Raw genomic sequence first — 18,787 nt, 5'->3', positions numbered from 1 at the left:
AGAGAAAGTAGAAACTAGCAGGCATGGAAGTGACGTCAGTGAGGGATGGGCAAACAGCCTTTATGCATTTTGTGTGATACACATCATAAGGAAGCCTTATACACACTATGAGGGTCTTTTACTATAGCGCTGTGTGCTAATTAGCAGTCAAATTACCACGATCGAGATAATTTGCGCCCAAGTGGAATTCACAATAGTGCTGGGGCAAAAATACTCTCAAACATGAATTTACTATAGCTCCCAGACAAAAGATAGCGCCCAAACCCTTAAGCCTCGAACACGCGATCAGATCTTCTAACGGGAATTATGTGATGACAGGCTGTTGGCGGAAAATCCGACCGTTTGTATGCTCCATCGCACAATTGTTGTCAGATTTCCCATCGGACAAATGTTGAATGGCAGGCTTTAAGTTTTTTTTTCGATCGTGTGTACAAAAGTCCATCAGACAAAAGTACAAACACGCATGTTCAGAAGCAAGGACGAACTGGAAGGGTTTGTAATGGAGAATTAACATTTGTGACGTGGCAAATTATGAAATCTTGAAATGCAGTGCACATTCTCTTCTTCTTTAATAATAATAATGAATAATGAAGATAATAATGAAGCTGCTTTTCTGGTGATATTGATGAAGTTATGGCAAACTAATTTTCAAAGGCTTTTTTTTTTCTAGTGATATCAAGAATAATATTATTATGATTGTTATTTTTTCTGGTTCAAGTTACCACAGCATCATTATCCCGTAGTTTTTAAGATCAAAGATAAAACTATGTTGGTGTCCCCTGTTAATTTTACATTGTATTTTTTTTTAATGGAACTGCCTATTCCCAAACTGTCATTTGAAGTAAAACACATAGCCAAGTATTATTCTCCACAATTGTTTTTATTGTGCTTTAAAAAAAGAAAACAAATAAAATTAGACTTGCTATCTGCCAATAGAACCTAACCCAAAAGTACATTCTATGCATCCAAAAATATAGAAAATATACCAAATCAAATCCTTATTCAACCAAAAAATAAAATAAAAGCCTCGTGCATGTGTCCTGCTTCTTAATATAGGGGCCAAGAGTTAGTGAAAGCAAGGGTCTGTCATCCTGAGATAATTCTGAAAATCATCTGGATTGTTCTTCTGGAGCTCCCGCAGCAAAGGCATATGACATAATTGGTCACGATTAATAAAGCAATCAATTTTTGGTCCAAGAAATCCTCCTCCTCCTGTTCCTGGCTGGACTTGCAAAGCAATAACCCCAAGGCCAACAATAAATAACAGATTATCTCTTCTGATTCTGCAACATGACTGGTTGACGAACGGCCGTTCAGAAACTAACTGAAAAGTGCAAAATGAAAAGCGCAAAATGAAAAGCACAAATCAACATTCACCAAACTTCTACTAATACAAAATTAGCAGAAAGAGCCCAAAGGGTGGCACTAAAAAGCTGAAAAACCACGTAGTACATCATTTTGTACAGATTGTACATCATTTTGTACCTGCAATCAATGACCTTGGTTTGATCAGAGTTTATTCAATGAGCCAGGTGTGATCAAACTTAACAGTAGTTCCTGATTTGATGGTATAGGAGAACTGACCACTGTCTTGGCATCTCCCTTTTTCTCTGCGGTCAAAGAGCGTGTTTCCAGATGCCCCTGACCAATCGTCTGGTCATCATGTCTAGAGGATGGCTGCTGGGAGGTCTCTACATTCATGCCCATTTTATCAGATACAGTTTGTGATAAATATTAATATATCTGCATCTCTACTGTTTACAGACTGCTAACATCCATATTATGGTCCAGTGGGAAATTTGCTTCAAAACAAATATAAACATTTTATTTTATTTAGAAGGAAGAGGGGGTACCAGTGGATCCCTATATGATCTGACATAGGGGTGACTGGACTTGAAATGCTACAAATTATCTGAATAAATTAAATATGTTCATATTGTGGCTGTGCTATTATTATTGTGGAAGTTATAAAGCATGCTGAAGCTTCAGAACTATACTAAACTGTCTGCACTCTATGTGGATTGAGGTTTTTACCAGAATACCAGTTTTTAACAGGTATCTGTTGGTTCTCTAGATTGAGAGGGTGAAAGTTTTATTAGGGTTTCCAGCCTTAAATTGTGGATTGGCTAATGGAAAAGTCTCAGTTTCTGATCACTGGACTGATAAGGTCCTGGCCTCAGTCACTAGTTTGTGTATTGGATAACTGAAAGAAAAAGATGGGGGCAAGGTCACTGTGGTGTACCCTTCACAACATGACTGAGGTGAGCTGAGTACGAATGACTGATACAATGGACAAAATGTTTTTTTTTTTTATTATTATTATTTTAAATAGAGCTAAGGAGGATTATAGCCCCTGTCAGATTTTATTTTGCCATCTGTGTTCCAGAGATTTCCCTTCACTTCCTGTCCTATAGCCAAGCTGTTAATAACATCACCCATAATACAATGTAAAAGAAATGAGAACCAATTCTCGGAATGGTATTTTCATGGCTTCTCCTGAATGTTCAGACCTTAAGAGTTTTTATACAGGAATTCTGCACTGACTTCTTGTAAGTAAATTATTGTGTGTCATTCGCCCATTCTCCCCCAAGCAAGGACATACCACACAGACATCAAACAAAGACAGTTTCAAAGCAGGGGGGCTTTGTATAGTAAGTTCCTTGCATTAAACAAATGGAACATCTGCTTCGCTGAGAAACTTACTAAACTCATGTCAGTCGCTAACAAACATGATGTTCCCAATGGGTCCCCCAAAATAAACAGGCTGCCTATGTACCTTTTTATATTCTGTCAGCAGTCAGCCTTTTCACCCAGCAGTAGGCTCCCACAGCTGAAAAAGAGAGAGAATGACCTGAATTCATATACAGTCATGTCCATAAATATTGGGACATCAACACAATTCTATTCTTTTTGGCTCTGTACACCACCACAATGGATTTGAAATGAAACAAACGATCTGGCCAACTGTTGTGAAGGGTGTTTTCTTCACCAGGGAAATAATTGTTTGGTCATCCACCACAGTTTTCCATGGTCTTCTGGGTCTTTTGGTGTTGCTGAGCTCACCGATGCATTCTTTCTTTTTAAGGATGTTCCAGTTGATTTGGCCACACCTAATGGTTTTGCTATCTCTCTGATGGGTTTGTCTTGTTTTTTCAGCCTAATGATGGCTTGCTTCACTGATAGTGACTGCTTTTTGGATCTCATATTGAGAGTTGACAGCAACAGATTCCAAATGCAAATAGCACACTTGAAATTAACTCTGGACCTTTTATCTGCTCCTTGTAAATGGGATAATGAGGTAATAACACACACCTGGCCATGGAATTGAGCAGCCAATTACATAGCTACATAGTTAGTAAGGTTGAATAAAGACACCAGTCCTGGATAAACATTTTTGGGCATATTTATTATAGCAAAAATATTTTTTTGTGTTTATATCGCAAAAAATAAAAACCGCAGAGGTGATCAAATACCGCAAAAAGAAAGCTCTATTTTTGGGGAAAAAAAAGACGTCAATTTTGTTTGGGTACAGCATCACATGACCGTGCAATTGTCAGTTGAAGCTATGCTGTGCCGTATCACCATATGGCCCGGTCGTGAAAGCGAAGTTCCACCCAAAAATAGAACTTTCACTTTTTGGAATCCCCCCCCCCCCTCCGGTGTCACATTTGGCACCATTCAGGGGGAAGCAGATACCTGTAAAATCTATGTATTTTCTTCCACTTCCGGGCATAGATAGCAACAGTATCTGCGGATATCTATGCTATATCCGGCGCATCCTCCAGAAGACAGCAGGGACCAGTGGAATTGCACAACATGGCTCGCGCATGCACAGTAGGGAACCAGGCTGTGAAGCCGCAAGGCTTCACCTCCTGATTCCCTTACCGAAGCTGGCGGTGCCTCCACCCGAGAGCCAAGGGACAGATCGGCTTCGGGTGCCGACATTGTGGGAGCCCTGGACAGGTCAGTGTCCATATTTTAAAAGTCAGCAGCTGCAGTATTAGTAGCTGCTGACTTTTAAAAAAGAAATCGGCGGAACTCCTCTTTAAGCAGGAAAATCTTCTGGGGCTGAAGTGGTTAAACACACTGCAAGTGCAAAAAAAAACTTATAATGTAGCAGAAATATAATGTGTTCCTAATCTTCACCCTCCTCCTAATCTTCATAACTCCTTCTTTTGCAAAGCACTTACAATGGTATGTTGGCCAACAAGGAGAAAATACGACAGGTTTTTCATAAGGTTTAAAGTGGTTGTAACCCCACTTGGTTATTTTTAGGCACCCACCTGTCTTCCTTAATGCTAAGTGCCCTGTGTATGTGTTTAATAAAAAAAATGCCGTTCTATACCTTATATCCTAGTGCCGGTCTGCGATCACATGACCGCCCGCAATCACGTGACTGCCTGCTGCTCCCTCTCCCGATCTGACAGCTACAGCAGGTGGGGCTGAGAATTCCCTGCTGACATCAGTCGGGAGGAGGAGGGGAGAGGAGGAGAGAGGCAGCCGGTCACGTGAGTGTCAAGCGGCGCTCTGAAATATAGTATAGAATGGCATTTTTTTTAATAAAACGCTTAGACAGGGCACTTAGCATTAAGGAAGATAGATGAGTGCCTTAAAATTACACAGTTATATCTGCAGGAGGGAAGGGGAGGGGCAGGCACTGACACAGTTGACAGGCAGGGAGGGAGGGGGAGAGGTAGACAAAGGAAAGCTGTGGAAGACGGAGACACATAAACTGACCACAGTGTCAGGTCTCAGCAGCCATGATAAATCGTGGTCAGTTTACAGGGAGGAAGGCAAAACCAGGCAGGATCTGCTAGTTATTTTATATGACACAAAGGGACAAATTACACAGCACAAGCACTGTGCTGTTATTCTTGCTTTAAGGGAACAGGATAATTTTTTTTTTTTAGGGTAAAAACACTTTAAGGCATAGGAGAGGATATGAGAATCCCACCAGTGTGGTCATGTTTATATTCAGTAAACTAGCTAGCAATGCCTAAGTGACATGGAACACTACGTCTATATAGCGTGGCAGGAGTATTTGAATATCAAATGGCACAGCTGTCTTTGCCGTTACAGTGCACACCATAGTCATTATGGTAATGCTAGCTGCTGGTGTGAATGGTATCTTTGGAAGATACACATTCGTTTTCAGCTGTGTATGTACATATGTCTGGAAAGTTTGCACCACTTGGTGTCGCTTTTTCTGACAACCAGCCTCAACTTCCCTACAGGTTTCCAATTTGGGTTGGCTGTGATGACCAATTAGCCAATGAAAAGTGACTTTCCCATTACTCACTGCTCACTGGCTGATGCCTAATAATAGAATAGGAATATCTGTGCCATGAATCAAATGGAATTTACACGGGTGACAGGTGTAATAGCACATTTGCAACCCAACTGCTGCACATTGATGCTTCCTGCAATCTGGGCAGCAACGAAACATATATTAGAACAGGGAGAGCATCTCACCTCTTTTAATCTATTTATTTACAATAAGGATTATGCTTTCATTTTATAGTATGAACCACCTGCTGTTGTACATAATTTAAGCTTTCAAATGGGCTGCACAAATGTGTTTTCCATAAAAAGATCCATCCCTGATCCATGCCTGCAGCTAACAGTGACATTGAGTCCAAATGCCATACGCTTCATCGTCTAAAACGTTTCCCATATACCAATTAGCCATTCGATCGTTTAGTATACAAAAAAAATTGTCCTGTTATAAGATAACATAAACTATTGTGATACAATGCACATTACAAGAGACAAGGCTTTAGTTCATTTCAATAAGAAGGAACAATGGAAAGGTAAGGGAGCAAAGTGGATTCATATATGAAGTCCCTGGTATCTGCTGTCCTGTAGTCATCTGAAGTCAATGAATGTCTCTTTGTACTAGAAAAGCCAGACCATTTTACTAAGATGTCACTTAATGTTAATGTAATACCTTTCACAAATACTACACACATGAAATACCGCCACCTAGTGTGTCAACACTGCGCCAGCACCCAACCTCCCCCCCAGCTGCCACTTAAATAAATATCAATCAAATAATTGGAAGGTGAATATAACCTCACACCTACACCGTGTTCAATCACTATCACCTTGTGGCGCTAAAGTGGGTAAGATCACTCTCTCCGTAGTACCTACAAAACTATATAATGGAGGTGTACAGAGTAGGCTATCCCACCCTTATTAACTACACCTCAAAATAGAGGGTGTAAGAAAAAAATCAACAAATCAGGTGTATAAATGCAGTATCGAGTGACCTGATTCATTCGATCAATCTAAGTGCAAAAAATGAACAAATAATTACATATCCTTTTAAAATATGTGCATATCCCTCAGAAAAGCAATATATTGAGAAAGAAAAAAATATTATAAATGTGTGCAAAAAGTGTATACCCGCTCCACATGTGTTTATAACATCCAGAAAAAACAGGTCATTTTTTAAGTGAAACAACACAATTTCTTAGCACATAAACATAAGAAAAAAACGTCCTCAAATAAAAGTGTCCTAAAGCAAAACATCGGGTAGTGAAAAGATAAAAAGTCAGCAAATCCTTCTCATGTGTGCCTTCTTATCAGTGTCCCCAATCGATGAAAAAACTCCTTCACCACACCACCAGTGACCCCCTATGGATGGAGCACTCACCAGACGGGTTGCCTAGCACTCTCGCACCAGGCTCAACAGGCGTTTTAAATTGCTCAATTAGGAATCACAGAAATCCAACACAGAGTATCCAGAGAGTATTAGTTCCTTTTTGTAGAATCCAATATAGTTATCTCCCAAGGTTCCTCAAAAAGAAAAGCAGAGGATGTAAAAAACTTTGTAAACAGCACTTCAAATTCACTGCAATGCTTCACATCAGGAAAACTTCACTTTAAGGCATTGGTGGTTACAGTGGATACTGGTCGCAGTTAGAGGTGTCAGTGATATCTCTCACCCTTCCTTTTGCTGTATGGTACCCTACAGCCAGACCTTCAATGACACTCTCTCTCTCCAATCAATCCTGTTCCTCGTATGAGAGGCACACACACTCCCGCCTTGTTTGCAGAGTTTGATTCAATCAATGGTTGCCAGATAGCCACGCCCCCGACATGTTTCGTCACTAGGACTTATTCATGGGATTCCAATCCCATGAATAAGTCCTAGTGACGAAACATGTCGGGGGCGTGGCTATCTGGCAACCATTGATTGAATCAAACTCTGCAAACAAGGCGGGAGTGTGTGTGCCTCTCATACGAGGAACAGGATTGATTGGAGAGAGAGAGTGTCATTGAAGGTCTGGCTGTAGGGTACCATACAGCAAAAGGAAGGGTGAGAGATATCACTGACACCTCTAACTGCGACCAGTATCCACTGTAACCACCAATGCCTTAAAGTGAAGTTTTCCTGATGTGAAGCATTGCAGTGAATTTGAAGTGCTGTTTACAAAGTTTTTTACATCCTCTGCTTTTCTTTTTGAGGAACCTTGGGAGATAACTATATTGGATTCTACAAAAAGGAACTAATACTCTCTGGATACTCTGTGTTGGATTTCTGTGATTCCTAATTGAGCAATTTAAAACGCCTGTTGAGCCTGGTGCGAGAGTGCTAGGCAACCCGTCTGGTGAGTGCTCCATCCATAGGGGGTCACTGGTGGTGTGGTGAAGGAGTTTTTTCATCGATTGGGGACACTGATAAGAAGGCACACATGAGAAGGATTTGCTGACTTTTTATCTTTTCACTACCCGATGTTTTGCTTTAGGACACTTTTATTTGAGGACGTTTTTTTCTTATGTTTATGTGCTAAGAAATTGTGTTGTTTCACTTAAAAAATGACCTGTTTTTTCTGGATGTTATAAACACATGTGGAGTGGGTATACACTTTTTGCACACATTTATAATATTTTTTTCTTTCTCAATATATTGCTTTTCTGAGGGATATGCACATATTTTAAAAGGATATGTAATTATTTGTTCATTTTTTGCACTTAGATTGATCGAATGAATCAGGTCACTCGATACTGCATTTATACACCTGATTTGTTGATTTTTTTCTTACACCCTCTATTTTGAGGTGTAGTTAATAAGGGTGGGATAGCCTACTCTGTACACCTCCATTATATAGTTTTGTAGGTACTACGGAGAGAGTGATCTTACCCACTTTAGCGCCACAAGGTGATAGTGATTGAACACGGTGTAGGTGTGAGGTTATATTCACCTTCCAATTATTTAATGTAATACCTTGGCTTCTAGACTATAGAAGCCCCTGGCTGGCTGTCATTTATATACACAGCAGAGATGAGATACTGGATGTGCAAAGGTAAAAGCAAAACAAAATACTACTGTAAACGGGGCAAACAGATGAGCAGCAGGGGAGAAACATTTTATGCAGCCGCTATTGTGCTGGGAGGAATTGGAGAACTTGACACTACTCTGGTAGGGATGGAATTGGATGCTTTCTCTAAAGGTTTGGACCAGGGCTACATTTTGGAAATCACTTTATTCCAAGCACAAACGAAGGCAGTGCTTTCATATTTTATGCCAATTGGAGTTAATTTACTAAAGGCTGCTCACTTTGTAGGGAAGTTGCACTTTGCAAAGGAATTTTCCCCAGAGGTTAGTGAATATGATGACATTTCACTTTGCAAAGCATACCCAATCACATGCAAAGAAAAAAAACAGCATTTTGCTTGGACATAATTGTATGATGGAAGTCAGCAGAGCTTCATCTCATTCGCTCTGGGGAAAAGTCCCTTGCAAAGTGAACATTGTATTTGCCTTTATTAACCATTTCTGCCCTTAGGATGTACCTATACGTCCTCTGGTTTTAGTGGTTATATCGGGGGTCATGGCTGTAGAAGCGTCATGACCCCAGTATCTTTTTTTTTTTCTCAGTTGGCGATGCAGAATAATGTAAACGCAATCCAAGCAGCTATAGAGCCGCTGGGTTGCTTTTAAATGTGGGAGAAGGGGGTCCCCCTCCTTCTGCTGCCTTCCTGGGGTCTCCCGCTCCACCCGGATGTCTGAGACTAAAGCTGGCGGTTCTGTCAGCTGACCATAGAGATGAAGGAGGAACGAGACTTCCTTAATCATCTCTATGGCCAATGAAATAGGAAGTGACTAGGATTTTGTCACTTTCGGTTTCACTTTGTAGTAAACAAGCTGTTACTGGCTTGTAACAGCAAATGATCAAACCAAGCTCAGATGCTTTTAAGGGCAGAGGAGAGATCTGGGGTTTAATAGACACAAGATGTCTTAGTAAAGAGTACCTGTCACTGCCAATGCTAACACAAGGGATAACGTTCATCCCTTGTGATAGCGATACATTTGATAAAAAACAAAAAACAAAGGTTCCCCATTGACAACGTCAGGTATGACGAAACGCGTCTGGGAAGGCACGCAGTGACGCCACCACGTTGTAGGAGAGGAGGACGGGCTCCTGTTTGCCGGCCGGCTTTTTACATTGCTCCTATATGCTGTGTTTTATCTACGTACTTGTAAGTGCAATACTTTTATTTATTAAACTGTTCCTACGTTATTATGCTATGTCAGTCCCTTTCTTTTCCGTGGGCCTCTGAGTGCTTTTTATCGAGACCACTGAACAGATTACTATCTTGGAAATATCGCTAAGTGATGGAGTGCTGACCCAGCTGAGGAAGGTTAACCTGGATGTTATCCACCGATTATTCATATATGCTTCATTTCATATATTTTCTGGTAAGCGCATTCAACATATGGTGACGGGCACTTCACGCGCTTTGGAAAGTGTTGAACCACTGTGGTGCTGTCATTTAAGAACACTAACGTCCGTTATTTGGATTCACTTATGAACTCTTCTTAGATTGGACTTTTTTCTCTCTTTTTGCCATTTTGTTGGCCCTTTTTGTTATTTACACATTATTTTAGTTTTTTTTTGCATAATTGTATCAGTCTTATTTTATTATTTATTATTTATTTCACATTGTATCTATTAGAGGGTTGGCGCAGCTTTATATATACCTTACTACTGTTGAATGCTATATCGCATTTATTGCTGCTGCCTATTTTGTTAGTTTGTTAATTTTACACTATTTTTCCTAGCGCGGTTTACATTTTTCCTATTTGATAAAAAACAAAAAACAAAAAAACAGTAAGGAGGGGCAGTGTAAAAAATAATTTTAACTAAAATAGAAGAAATATTAAAATTTAAAGAAAAATTCAAAGTGCCCCCCCCCCCCACCCCTAGTGCTCACGCATAAAGGCAAATACATACGTGGATCCCGCATGCATATGAAAACTGTGATCGCATCACAAATGTGAATTATTGACGCACCCATCAGAGCGAGAGTAATGGAAGCCTGTAAAATGTTGCCAATCCAGGGGCATATGCAATTTTAAAGTGTGATATGTTAGGTATCTATTTACTCAGCATAACATCATATTTTATATTTTACCAGAAATTGTGTATTATATGGTGTTTGTGTGCATTCAAATCCAGTTAAGTGAATTTTTTCCAAAAAATTGGAGTTTGAAAAACCACTGTGCAAATATCATGCAACATAAAAAAAATTGCAATACCCACCACTTTATTCTCTAGGGCCTCTGCTTAAAAAAATATATTACGTTTGGGGTTTCTAAGTAGTTTTCTAACAAAAAATGCTGATATTTACATGTAGGTGAGTGTCAAAATTGGCTTGGGCATCTAGTGGTTAAGTCAACCCTCCTGACTGCACACAAACACACATTGGTTGTTCATACGGCAGGCATGGAAGGACCATTGACTTACTTCATGGCCTTACATACCTCCACTCTCCCCCTACTGTTACTTTTCACCAAAACCAGATTGTACACTTCCTCCCAGAGATGTCAGCTTCTCTTATACCTGCCGATGGGTACTCTTCTTCCCTTCATCTCCAAAATGGTGTAGGTACAGTAGGTCACATGTGAAATAAAACCGAATTGTGCAATCATTTATTAAAACATCACTAACAAATATATCCATTCAGCATTGCAAACAACTTTTACATATTTGATCTTTTGAAATATTTTTACCTGCGTAAATAGTAGACATGAAAGTTCAAGGCTGGTGTAACTGATCACAGTAATTAAGGTCTGGTGGTGTAGTTCCTGCTGGTAAATTGAATTGTATTATATGCAATAGATAAATTGTGTTCATGACAATGGCTTATGAATGAACGGGTTCCCAAATCTTGCATGTTTAATAACTTACATTAGCCAATAAGGAGCATCACTTCAAATCCAAACCTTTTGCATCACAGTATAAGTGAAGACTAAACCATTTTTTTTTAGTTTTGGGTAAAGTGGCAAGGGATAAGATGCCTGTCAGGTTTTTATTGCTGTTTGTGTCTTCATTAGGAAGATTCACCCTCTCTGTCTGTCCTGTTTATCATTATCACTGACAGTGAAAGTGAAAGAAAATCCCAAATCTTGGGTTGACACCAGAATGGAAATAAAATAGAAACTTTTCAATAGGGACACTAGTGGTCCCAGTGACAACCAGGGATTTTTTACTCACTTTCTGTTCTGGCTATGGGACAAGAAGTCAAGGGAAATTTCCCCAAAGGGACAAAGACGTCAAAAACAAAACTGATGGGGGTTATTAGGCCTCTTTCACACGGGCTGTCCGATCAAGAGATGGACCTGTCATCCGCCTGCTCAGCATGGATCAGCGGAGCGATCTCCCGCTGAGCAAGCGGATCCCATAGAAAGGAGACGCCTGTGTGAAAGGGGCCTAACCCTCCATTACTCAATCCAATATAAAAAAAAGAAAAAAGGGTTTGCCCTTAGTTCTACTTTAATTGATAGCTAGCATGGTATAATATTTAACTACAAATGACAACCATGTTAGATATCTGGAATTCTCACCAACATACCAAGTCCTGTTGATTGTACATATTGTAACTAGTATCTTTTTAGAACAACTAATATCCACTAATTCATGTATTTAGGGGTAGGATACTGCATATTTATGGATCCAAAAATTGGGAACGTTTGCCCAATGCTTAATGTAATTTAAAAATTTTTAAATATGGGGTATATAAAGCAGTAAATGATACATATTTACCAAACATTTCCTGCAGGTGTATCTTCCCAGTGCATGTGTTTTCAAATATAGGGTTTGATCCACCTGCGGTGAATGTTTGGTGAACAACACATTTTCTACTTTATATTCCTCTATGTCTTTTGACACATTTTGTAAGCATGAGCCAATAGGACATGTCAGCATTACGAAATCATAAGTTCATTTTCGGAAAACTACCTCTTTCTTGATACAAAATAAAAACTGGAAGAAAAATATGTTACTCATTTTGAGCCTGTTGCTGGAAATAAAAACTGTCTGTGCCCTAAAAACACCTAACACAGTTCTGAAATACATGATTTTAAGTTGCAATAATGCAAGCAGCACATTTTCCACTAGAGAGCGCCGTACACATAGAGATCTCTTTAAGTACAGTAAGGGGCTTAATTGTAGCTACCGCTGCTTTATGCAGATTCATCTAGCTCAATTAAAGCCACTAATGTAATGTTAAACAAGAACAGTCATTATATGTCCTTCATATTCACTTATATAATTATATGCAAAAATAACAACTGTAATTGAGCTCATCAGTGTGCTTTCAACGTCATGTTACTTCAGAAGAAAAATATATCAACTAGTAACGGAGACTCAAAGAGGGAGGTACAGTTGGGTGTCACGAGCAAAAATGTCACAATAACTTAGTAACTGTTCAGTACTACCTGTTTTCTCCTCAGTAGTTTACATTGTGTACTGTAAATGCGGCCTAGAATTATATAGGAGTTTGCATTCTGCTGCAATAAATTCTGTTAGAAATGTGCATATAGAAAATCAGGTTTATTTGTGTAGCAAGACATTTTATATGCACCAGATGAAAAATGAGATACAACATTAATAGAAGTGAACACAATTTATGTACTAAATGGATGCTTGTAATGCTACTTACTTTTACGATTGTTCACACAGTAAGATGTGGTACCTTGTTTATAATAAATGTATTACTACTGAGCTGTCATGTGTGTAGTTACGACCTGTGTTTATCCTTTTAGCCCTTGTACACACGGTTGGAGAATCCGTCGGAATGTGTCCTATCGGACCGTGTCGTCGGATAATCCGACTGTGTGTGGTATGCATTGGACTGATTCCGTCGGAATATTCGTTGGACCCAATTTTCCAACATATTGGAAATATTTCCCGACCAACTGGTTCGATCGGACATACTCCGATCATGTGTAGAGAATTTTGATCGGACCAAGTGCCACGCATGCTCAGATCAAATTCCTACATCAAAGCTATTGGCTACTAGCCTGAACGTAGTCCCATCGTAACGAAATTACATCATCACGTTCTGAATGATCGGATTTTTCGACAACTTAGGCCGACCGTGTGTATGCAACAGTTTCGGACAAGATCCGACGGACAAAATCCGACAGATTTGGTTGTCGAAATCTCCGACCGTGTGTACAGGGGCTTAGAGCCTATTTCTACTGTTGCTATTAAACCCAAAAATAACAATGTATTTAGAATTTATTACAGGTACTGATATAGCGCTCTTAATTTATGCAGCGCTTTACATATATAAATAAAATTGAAATATATTTTCGCTATTTGCAACTTCATCTTGCCTATAACGCACCAATTTGATTCTGCTGTAATCACTTATGGGAGACTTGGAGGCCTTGCTCTGTAATGATACCCTGACTAAGGCTCTATCTAATATATACAAAGAAAAGTAAAGTCCTTTGAAGAAATGCCTGGGTGGAGGTTTTCAGCTAGACAGGGATGATTGGAATGATACTTTTTCCAGACTGGTGCCATCTAGAGACCATCTCATACAATATACATTTCTACACAGAATATACCTCACTCTAGCCAGGATGACTGAGATCTTTCCCACTCAACCATTGCATTGCTGGTGGTGTACCTCCTCTAGGTCAGCTTTTACCCACATTATTTTGGAAACACACAGCCATGCAACAGTTCTGGTTATAAGTTACATAATGCATTCAAGAAAATACCACAATTGGTATCAGACCATCTGTGGAAGTTTGGGTTTGGTGGACTTCTTGGCCTCTAAATAGGTGATCTGCACCCTTCCCACTACTGTTTTACTTTAGAAAGAAAACATATTATCCTCTCATGGAAAAAAAACCATGGCCCCTGCTGTCCCTTTTTGGAAAGCACTCATCAACAAAGCTTTGCCCTTTTACAAGGCCACATATATTAGCAGAGGAATACCCAACAAGTTTGATAAGGTGTAGAGTGGGTGGATAAATAGTCTGTCTCTGGTATTGGATTAAATGGTTTGGTCCGGACACAGCTGAAACTTACAAATATAAAGTGTGTAGAACTTTGAACAAATGAGTAGGGATTGGTCATTGAAGTATTTAATATGAGTGTTATACATAGGATTCCCAATAAATATGAGATTTTTCTTATGCAACTTATGTCAGTCATGGAGCCGGCAACCTAAAAATGCAATATTTTGTTTTTTCAACACACATGTATTGATAGGATACTTCCTGTTCTTGACTTGGAGTCATACTGGTGACCTGGTGCTGATATTTTGCATGTTTTATTCTTTGCTGTCGTCTGATCATCAGGCGGCCACTCTGTGTTATTGGTATGTTTTTATTGAAAAATTCTACTTAAAAAAAATAAAATATATGGTCTCACCAGTTTAACAGTCCTTAGATGTGATGGTTGCATTAATTTTCCTTTTTCATGCTTCTTTTCTTTAGTTTCACCTGGTGATCCTGCAGACAAAACACTTCCCATTTCTTTGTGGCTACACACAGTTTTCACCTGTATGTCTGGAGGGAGCCATAAATGTCACACAAGCTAGATTTTAAATGTCTTTCTTTGCAAGTCTCCATTGGAATACATGGTTTATAAAAGAAAGATAAGATTATTTGTGCTGTCTTTTCAGCTCACAGGAATGACAAGGACACTACATTTCTGGCAAGATCAACAGGTATTTTCTGTACTTGTTGAAAATGTTCTGGGTCTGAAAAAAGAAAATGCAGCCATCACATTTCAGGACTGATAAGCTGCAATATATTACATTTTTGTTTTGGGGTTTAGATATGCTTAAAAAAAATTAAGGAAAAAACCGCAGGAACTGAAATCGTAGAAATGGACCGTTATTCTTTGGACATTAGTAATGGCTACATTTTAATCCATGTTGTAGGAACCTCTGATCCTAAACTGTGACAGCTTGGGCAGCCTGGAAAACAACATATCACTTTGACTAGTAGTCAGTCAGTGTGACGTGACTTAATTTTAGGGTTTGAGTGGGAGTAATAATTTGTGCTTCAGCGTACAGCACTGTTATTATACTGTTAGAACTGAAAGTTACTTTTTCTAAACAGTCCAAATTTCTTTAGTGAGTTTTTTGAATATATGGAATTAAAGTGGTTTTCTACTTCACCTTTAATTTTAATGAATACCTTTTCAAGTCTCTTAAAGGATAACTCCACTTTTGTAGGAAATAAAATAGCAAATAAAAAAATGAATATAGCAATATGCAATTGCTACTCAAGTCATATTGTAATTAAATGTTATTCAAAATTACCTTTTCTTTTCAATCTGCAAAATGGCAATCTGGCAATCCCCAAGTATATCATTTCCTGTTTGTGTGATTGGCTTGCTGATTTTTGCAATAAGATCCCGATCACGGCCAGCGTATAAGTGCCCACCTGCCTCCTGCCAGTAACCCCCAGATGATTAAAAAAGTGCCACACAGCAGTGCCACCCATCAGTGCCCATAGTGCCACCCAGCAGTGCCATACATCAGTGCCCACAGTGCCATACATCAGTGCCCACAGTGCCACCTATCAGTGCCCACAATCTGCCTCAAAACATTGCTGCACCTCAGTGCCACATATCCGTGCCCATCAGAGTCATCTACCAGTGCCCATCAGTGCCGCCCATCAGTGCCCAGCAGTGCCACCTATCAGAGCCACCTATCAGTGCCACCTATTAGTGCCCATCAGTCCCATCTATCAGTGGTACCCATCAGTGCCCCTTAGTGCCACCCATCCGTGCCACCCATCCATGCCCATCAGTGCCGCCTTATCTGTGCCCATCAGTACTGTCTTATCTGTGCCTATCGGTGCCACCTTATCTGTGCCTTTTAGTGTCGCCTTAACTGTGCCTATCAGTGCCCACCAGTGCCGCCTATCAGTGCCCACCAGTGCCGCCTCATCAGCGCATTTCAATGAAGGAGAAAAATTACCTGTTTGCAAAATTTTATAACAAACTATTAAACATGATTTTTATATTTTTTTTATTTTGCATCCTTTTTTGTTTGTTTAGCAAAAATAAAACTCCCAGCTGTAATTAAATACCACCAAAAGAAAGCTCTATTTGTGGGGAAAAATGATAAAAATTTCATTTGGGTACAGTGTTGTATGCCCGCGCAATTGTCATTCAAAGTGCATCAGCGCTGAAAGCTGAAAATTGGTCTGGGCAGGAGGGAGGTTTAAGTGCCCAGTAAGCAAGTGGTTAAAGTAATATTATGCCGCGTACACATGATCGGACTTTCCGGAAGACTTGGTCCGGTGGACAATCCACCGGACTTTGCAGCGGAGGTCCGCCAGACTTTCTAAACCAGCGGACTTGCACACACACGAACGGACTTTCCGGGGGACTAGGTCCGACAGACTTCCCGCCGGACTTTTGGCGGAGGTCTGACGGACTTTCAAAATGAATGGACTTGCCCAAACACGGACTAAAGTCAGTTCATTTTAAACGTGACTCCAGTTACAACGGGACTAGAGAAGGAAGTCAATCTCGCCGCTTTCATCGGTGAGATTGACACCCTGTGAGCCAAGGCGCCTGGTATAGATTTTAAGGGTAAGCCCCTACGCCGAAAAATTGGCATGGGGTCCCCCCAAAATTCATACCAGACCCTTATCCGAGCATGCAGCCTGGCCGGTCAGGAAAGGGGGGGACGAGCAAGCGCTCCCTCCTCCTGAACCGTACCAGGCTGCATGCCCTCAGCATGGGGGGTGGGTGCTTTGGGGAAGGGGGCACCCTGCGACCCCCCACCCCAAAGAACCTTGCCCCCATGTTGATGAGGACAAGGGCCTCTTCCCAACAATCTGTCAATCTCACTGTGCCCAAGCACTTCTCTGCCAACACCACACCAACCACCACTGCACCTGCACAATTCTTTACCTGCCACTTTCCCCACACATTCCTTGCCTACTGCGAGTGTTCTCATGCATTTTTAGTTTACTGCCACTGCCACTGTGCCTGTAATTTTCTACTTACAGCTCCTGGACCCATGCACTTCTTTGCACATTACTACTGCACTCTCGCAGTTCTCAGTGTGCTAATACTGCACCCATGGGCTTTGCCACTGTCTCCCACTGTGCCCAGGCACTTATCTCCCAACTGGCACTTCTCCATCCATTGCCACTGCAGCCCTGCAAAAATTGCTCCAATATGCATGCTATGCCATGTATTAAGTTTCCCAAACAAATGTTTTTTATGTTTAATAGGTAACTAAATTTGCCCGTAGCTTCTGAGTGTATATATATATATATATATATATATATATATATATATATATATATATAGTGGCAGAAGTTTATCTTCTCCATTGTTACTATCATGCAATACCTGTTTATTGAAATAGTGTTTATATGCAGCTCCTGCTATTTTAGTTAACCCTGTTTATTTTGGTCTGGGAGCTAGTTTTAAATCAAGTCTCAATAACCAGTATAGGCTAAAGCCAGGTTAAGCATCCATCAGCCAATTAGGTAGTTGGAGGTTGGGTTGCATGACAGATTAGAAGTTACTAAGGACGAAGATGCAGAGTAGATGGACTGACTAAGTACCAGCATCACACCTTGGTTTCTGCTGGTCAGAAGCTGCATTCCAGGCTGGTTGGACAATGGTTGGAGGCTCTGCTCTTGTCTTCAGATTTTCATTATAATGATGGATGCTGTATCACAATCATCCTGAGGGCCCCCTGCAACTGGACGTTGCTGCAACCTTCCTCTGGAGATATCTTTAATAATAACTATATATTGTGTACTCGCATATATGTGCACAATTCCACCATGACTCCTATCGAGCTCTTTGCTAAAAATAACTGTTTGTACATTGGATGTATGTACTATTATTGATCTCTTTTTATATAATGCTTGTTTTATTTCAATATTGGTGTGCATCTATGTACTTATGGTTAATGTTAAATGCTGGTTGCGGTAGTGCTTCTGCTCTCAATGACTTTGATTCCATTGCTGAATAATTTCCCTCTGATCACAGAGACCCAGTCCTGGGTGGAGGCACTGCCAACCCCATTATTAAACCTTACTCTTCCACTTAGTCAAAGTTCTGTCTCTGCTATTTACCTACAGATTTAGACCAGTATTCTGTATGGGGAGGGTCATTTCTCATAAACCGCCAAAAGAGGGCTACATAAGGATGGTAGAAAGATTAGCTAAATAGCACACACATGCTATTGAAGTTATTAATGCTGTTTTTTAACCAATAATAAACTAGTAAGCAGAAATAAAAAACTGCGCCAACCCTATAATAAAAAATGTCTAAAAGTAATATCAAAATAAATAGATATTAACTTTAAATAATTATCACAATGAAAAAAACACCTTAAGTGCATAAAAAACAAAGCAATATGTAAAGTGAAAAAACAATATAAAAAATAATATAAATCAAAGTCCATTCAAAGAAAGTTCATGTGTGAATCCAAATAAGAGTCGGTGACACCGCGGTGATTTAAACACGATCCAAAAACTCTTAAAAGTGCC

The 18,787-nt window shown here is 40.0% G+C and overlaps 1 protein-coding gene across 2 annotated transcripts in view; it reads left to right on the top strand.

The window, feature by feature from the left end:
• Window positions 1-18,787, top strand: part of NCKAP1L (NCK associated protein 1 like) — a 311,632-nt gene that overhangs the window by 189,026 nt on the left and 103,819 nt on the right. The window contains exon 27 of one of the 2 annotated variants that reach the window (XM_077483778.1): window positions 14,935-14,979. The exons of the other annotated variant lie outside the window; for it this stretch is intronic. Within the exon in view, the coding sequence (XP_077339904.1) occupies window positions 14,935-14,979 (45 nt within the window). The remainder of the gene's footprint in view (window positions 1-14,934; window positions 14,980-18,787) is intronic. 2 annotated transcript variants of the gene reach the window in all.

This window comes from Lithobates pipiens, unplaced genomic scaffold (assembly GCF_037356315.1).
Source record: "Lithobates pipiens isolate NorthernLeopardFrog02 unplaced genomic scaffold, aLitPip1_a1.2 Scaffold_16, whole genome shotgun sequence".
In the NCBI taxonomy this organism is placed as follows: domain Eukaryota; kingdom Metazoa; phylum Chordata; class Amphibia; order Anura; family Ranidae; genus Lithobates; species Lithobates pipiens.
The sequence above is the reverse complement of the archived record's forward strand: the minus strand, read 5'-3'. Positions and strand labels throughout refer to the sequence as shown.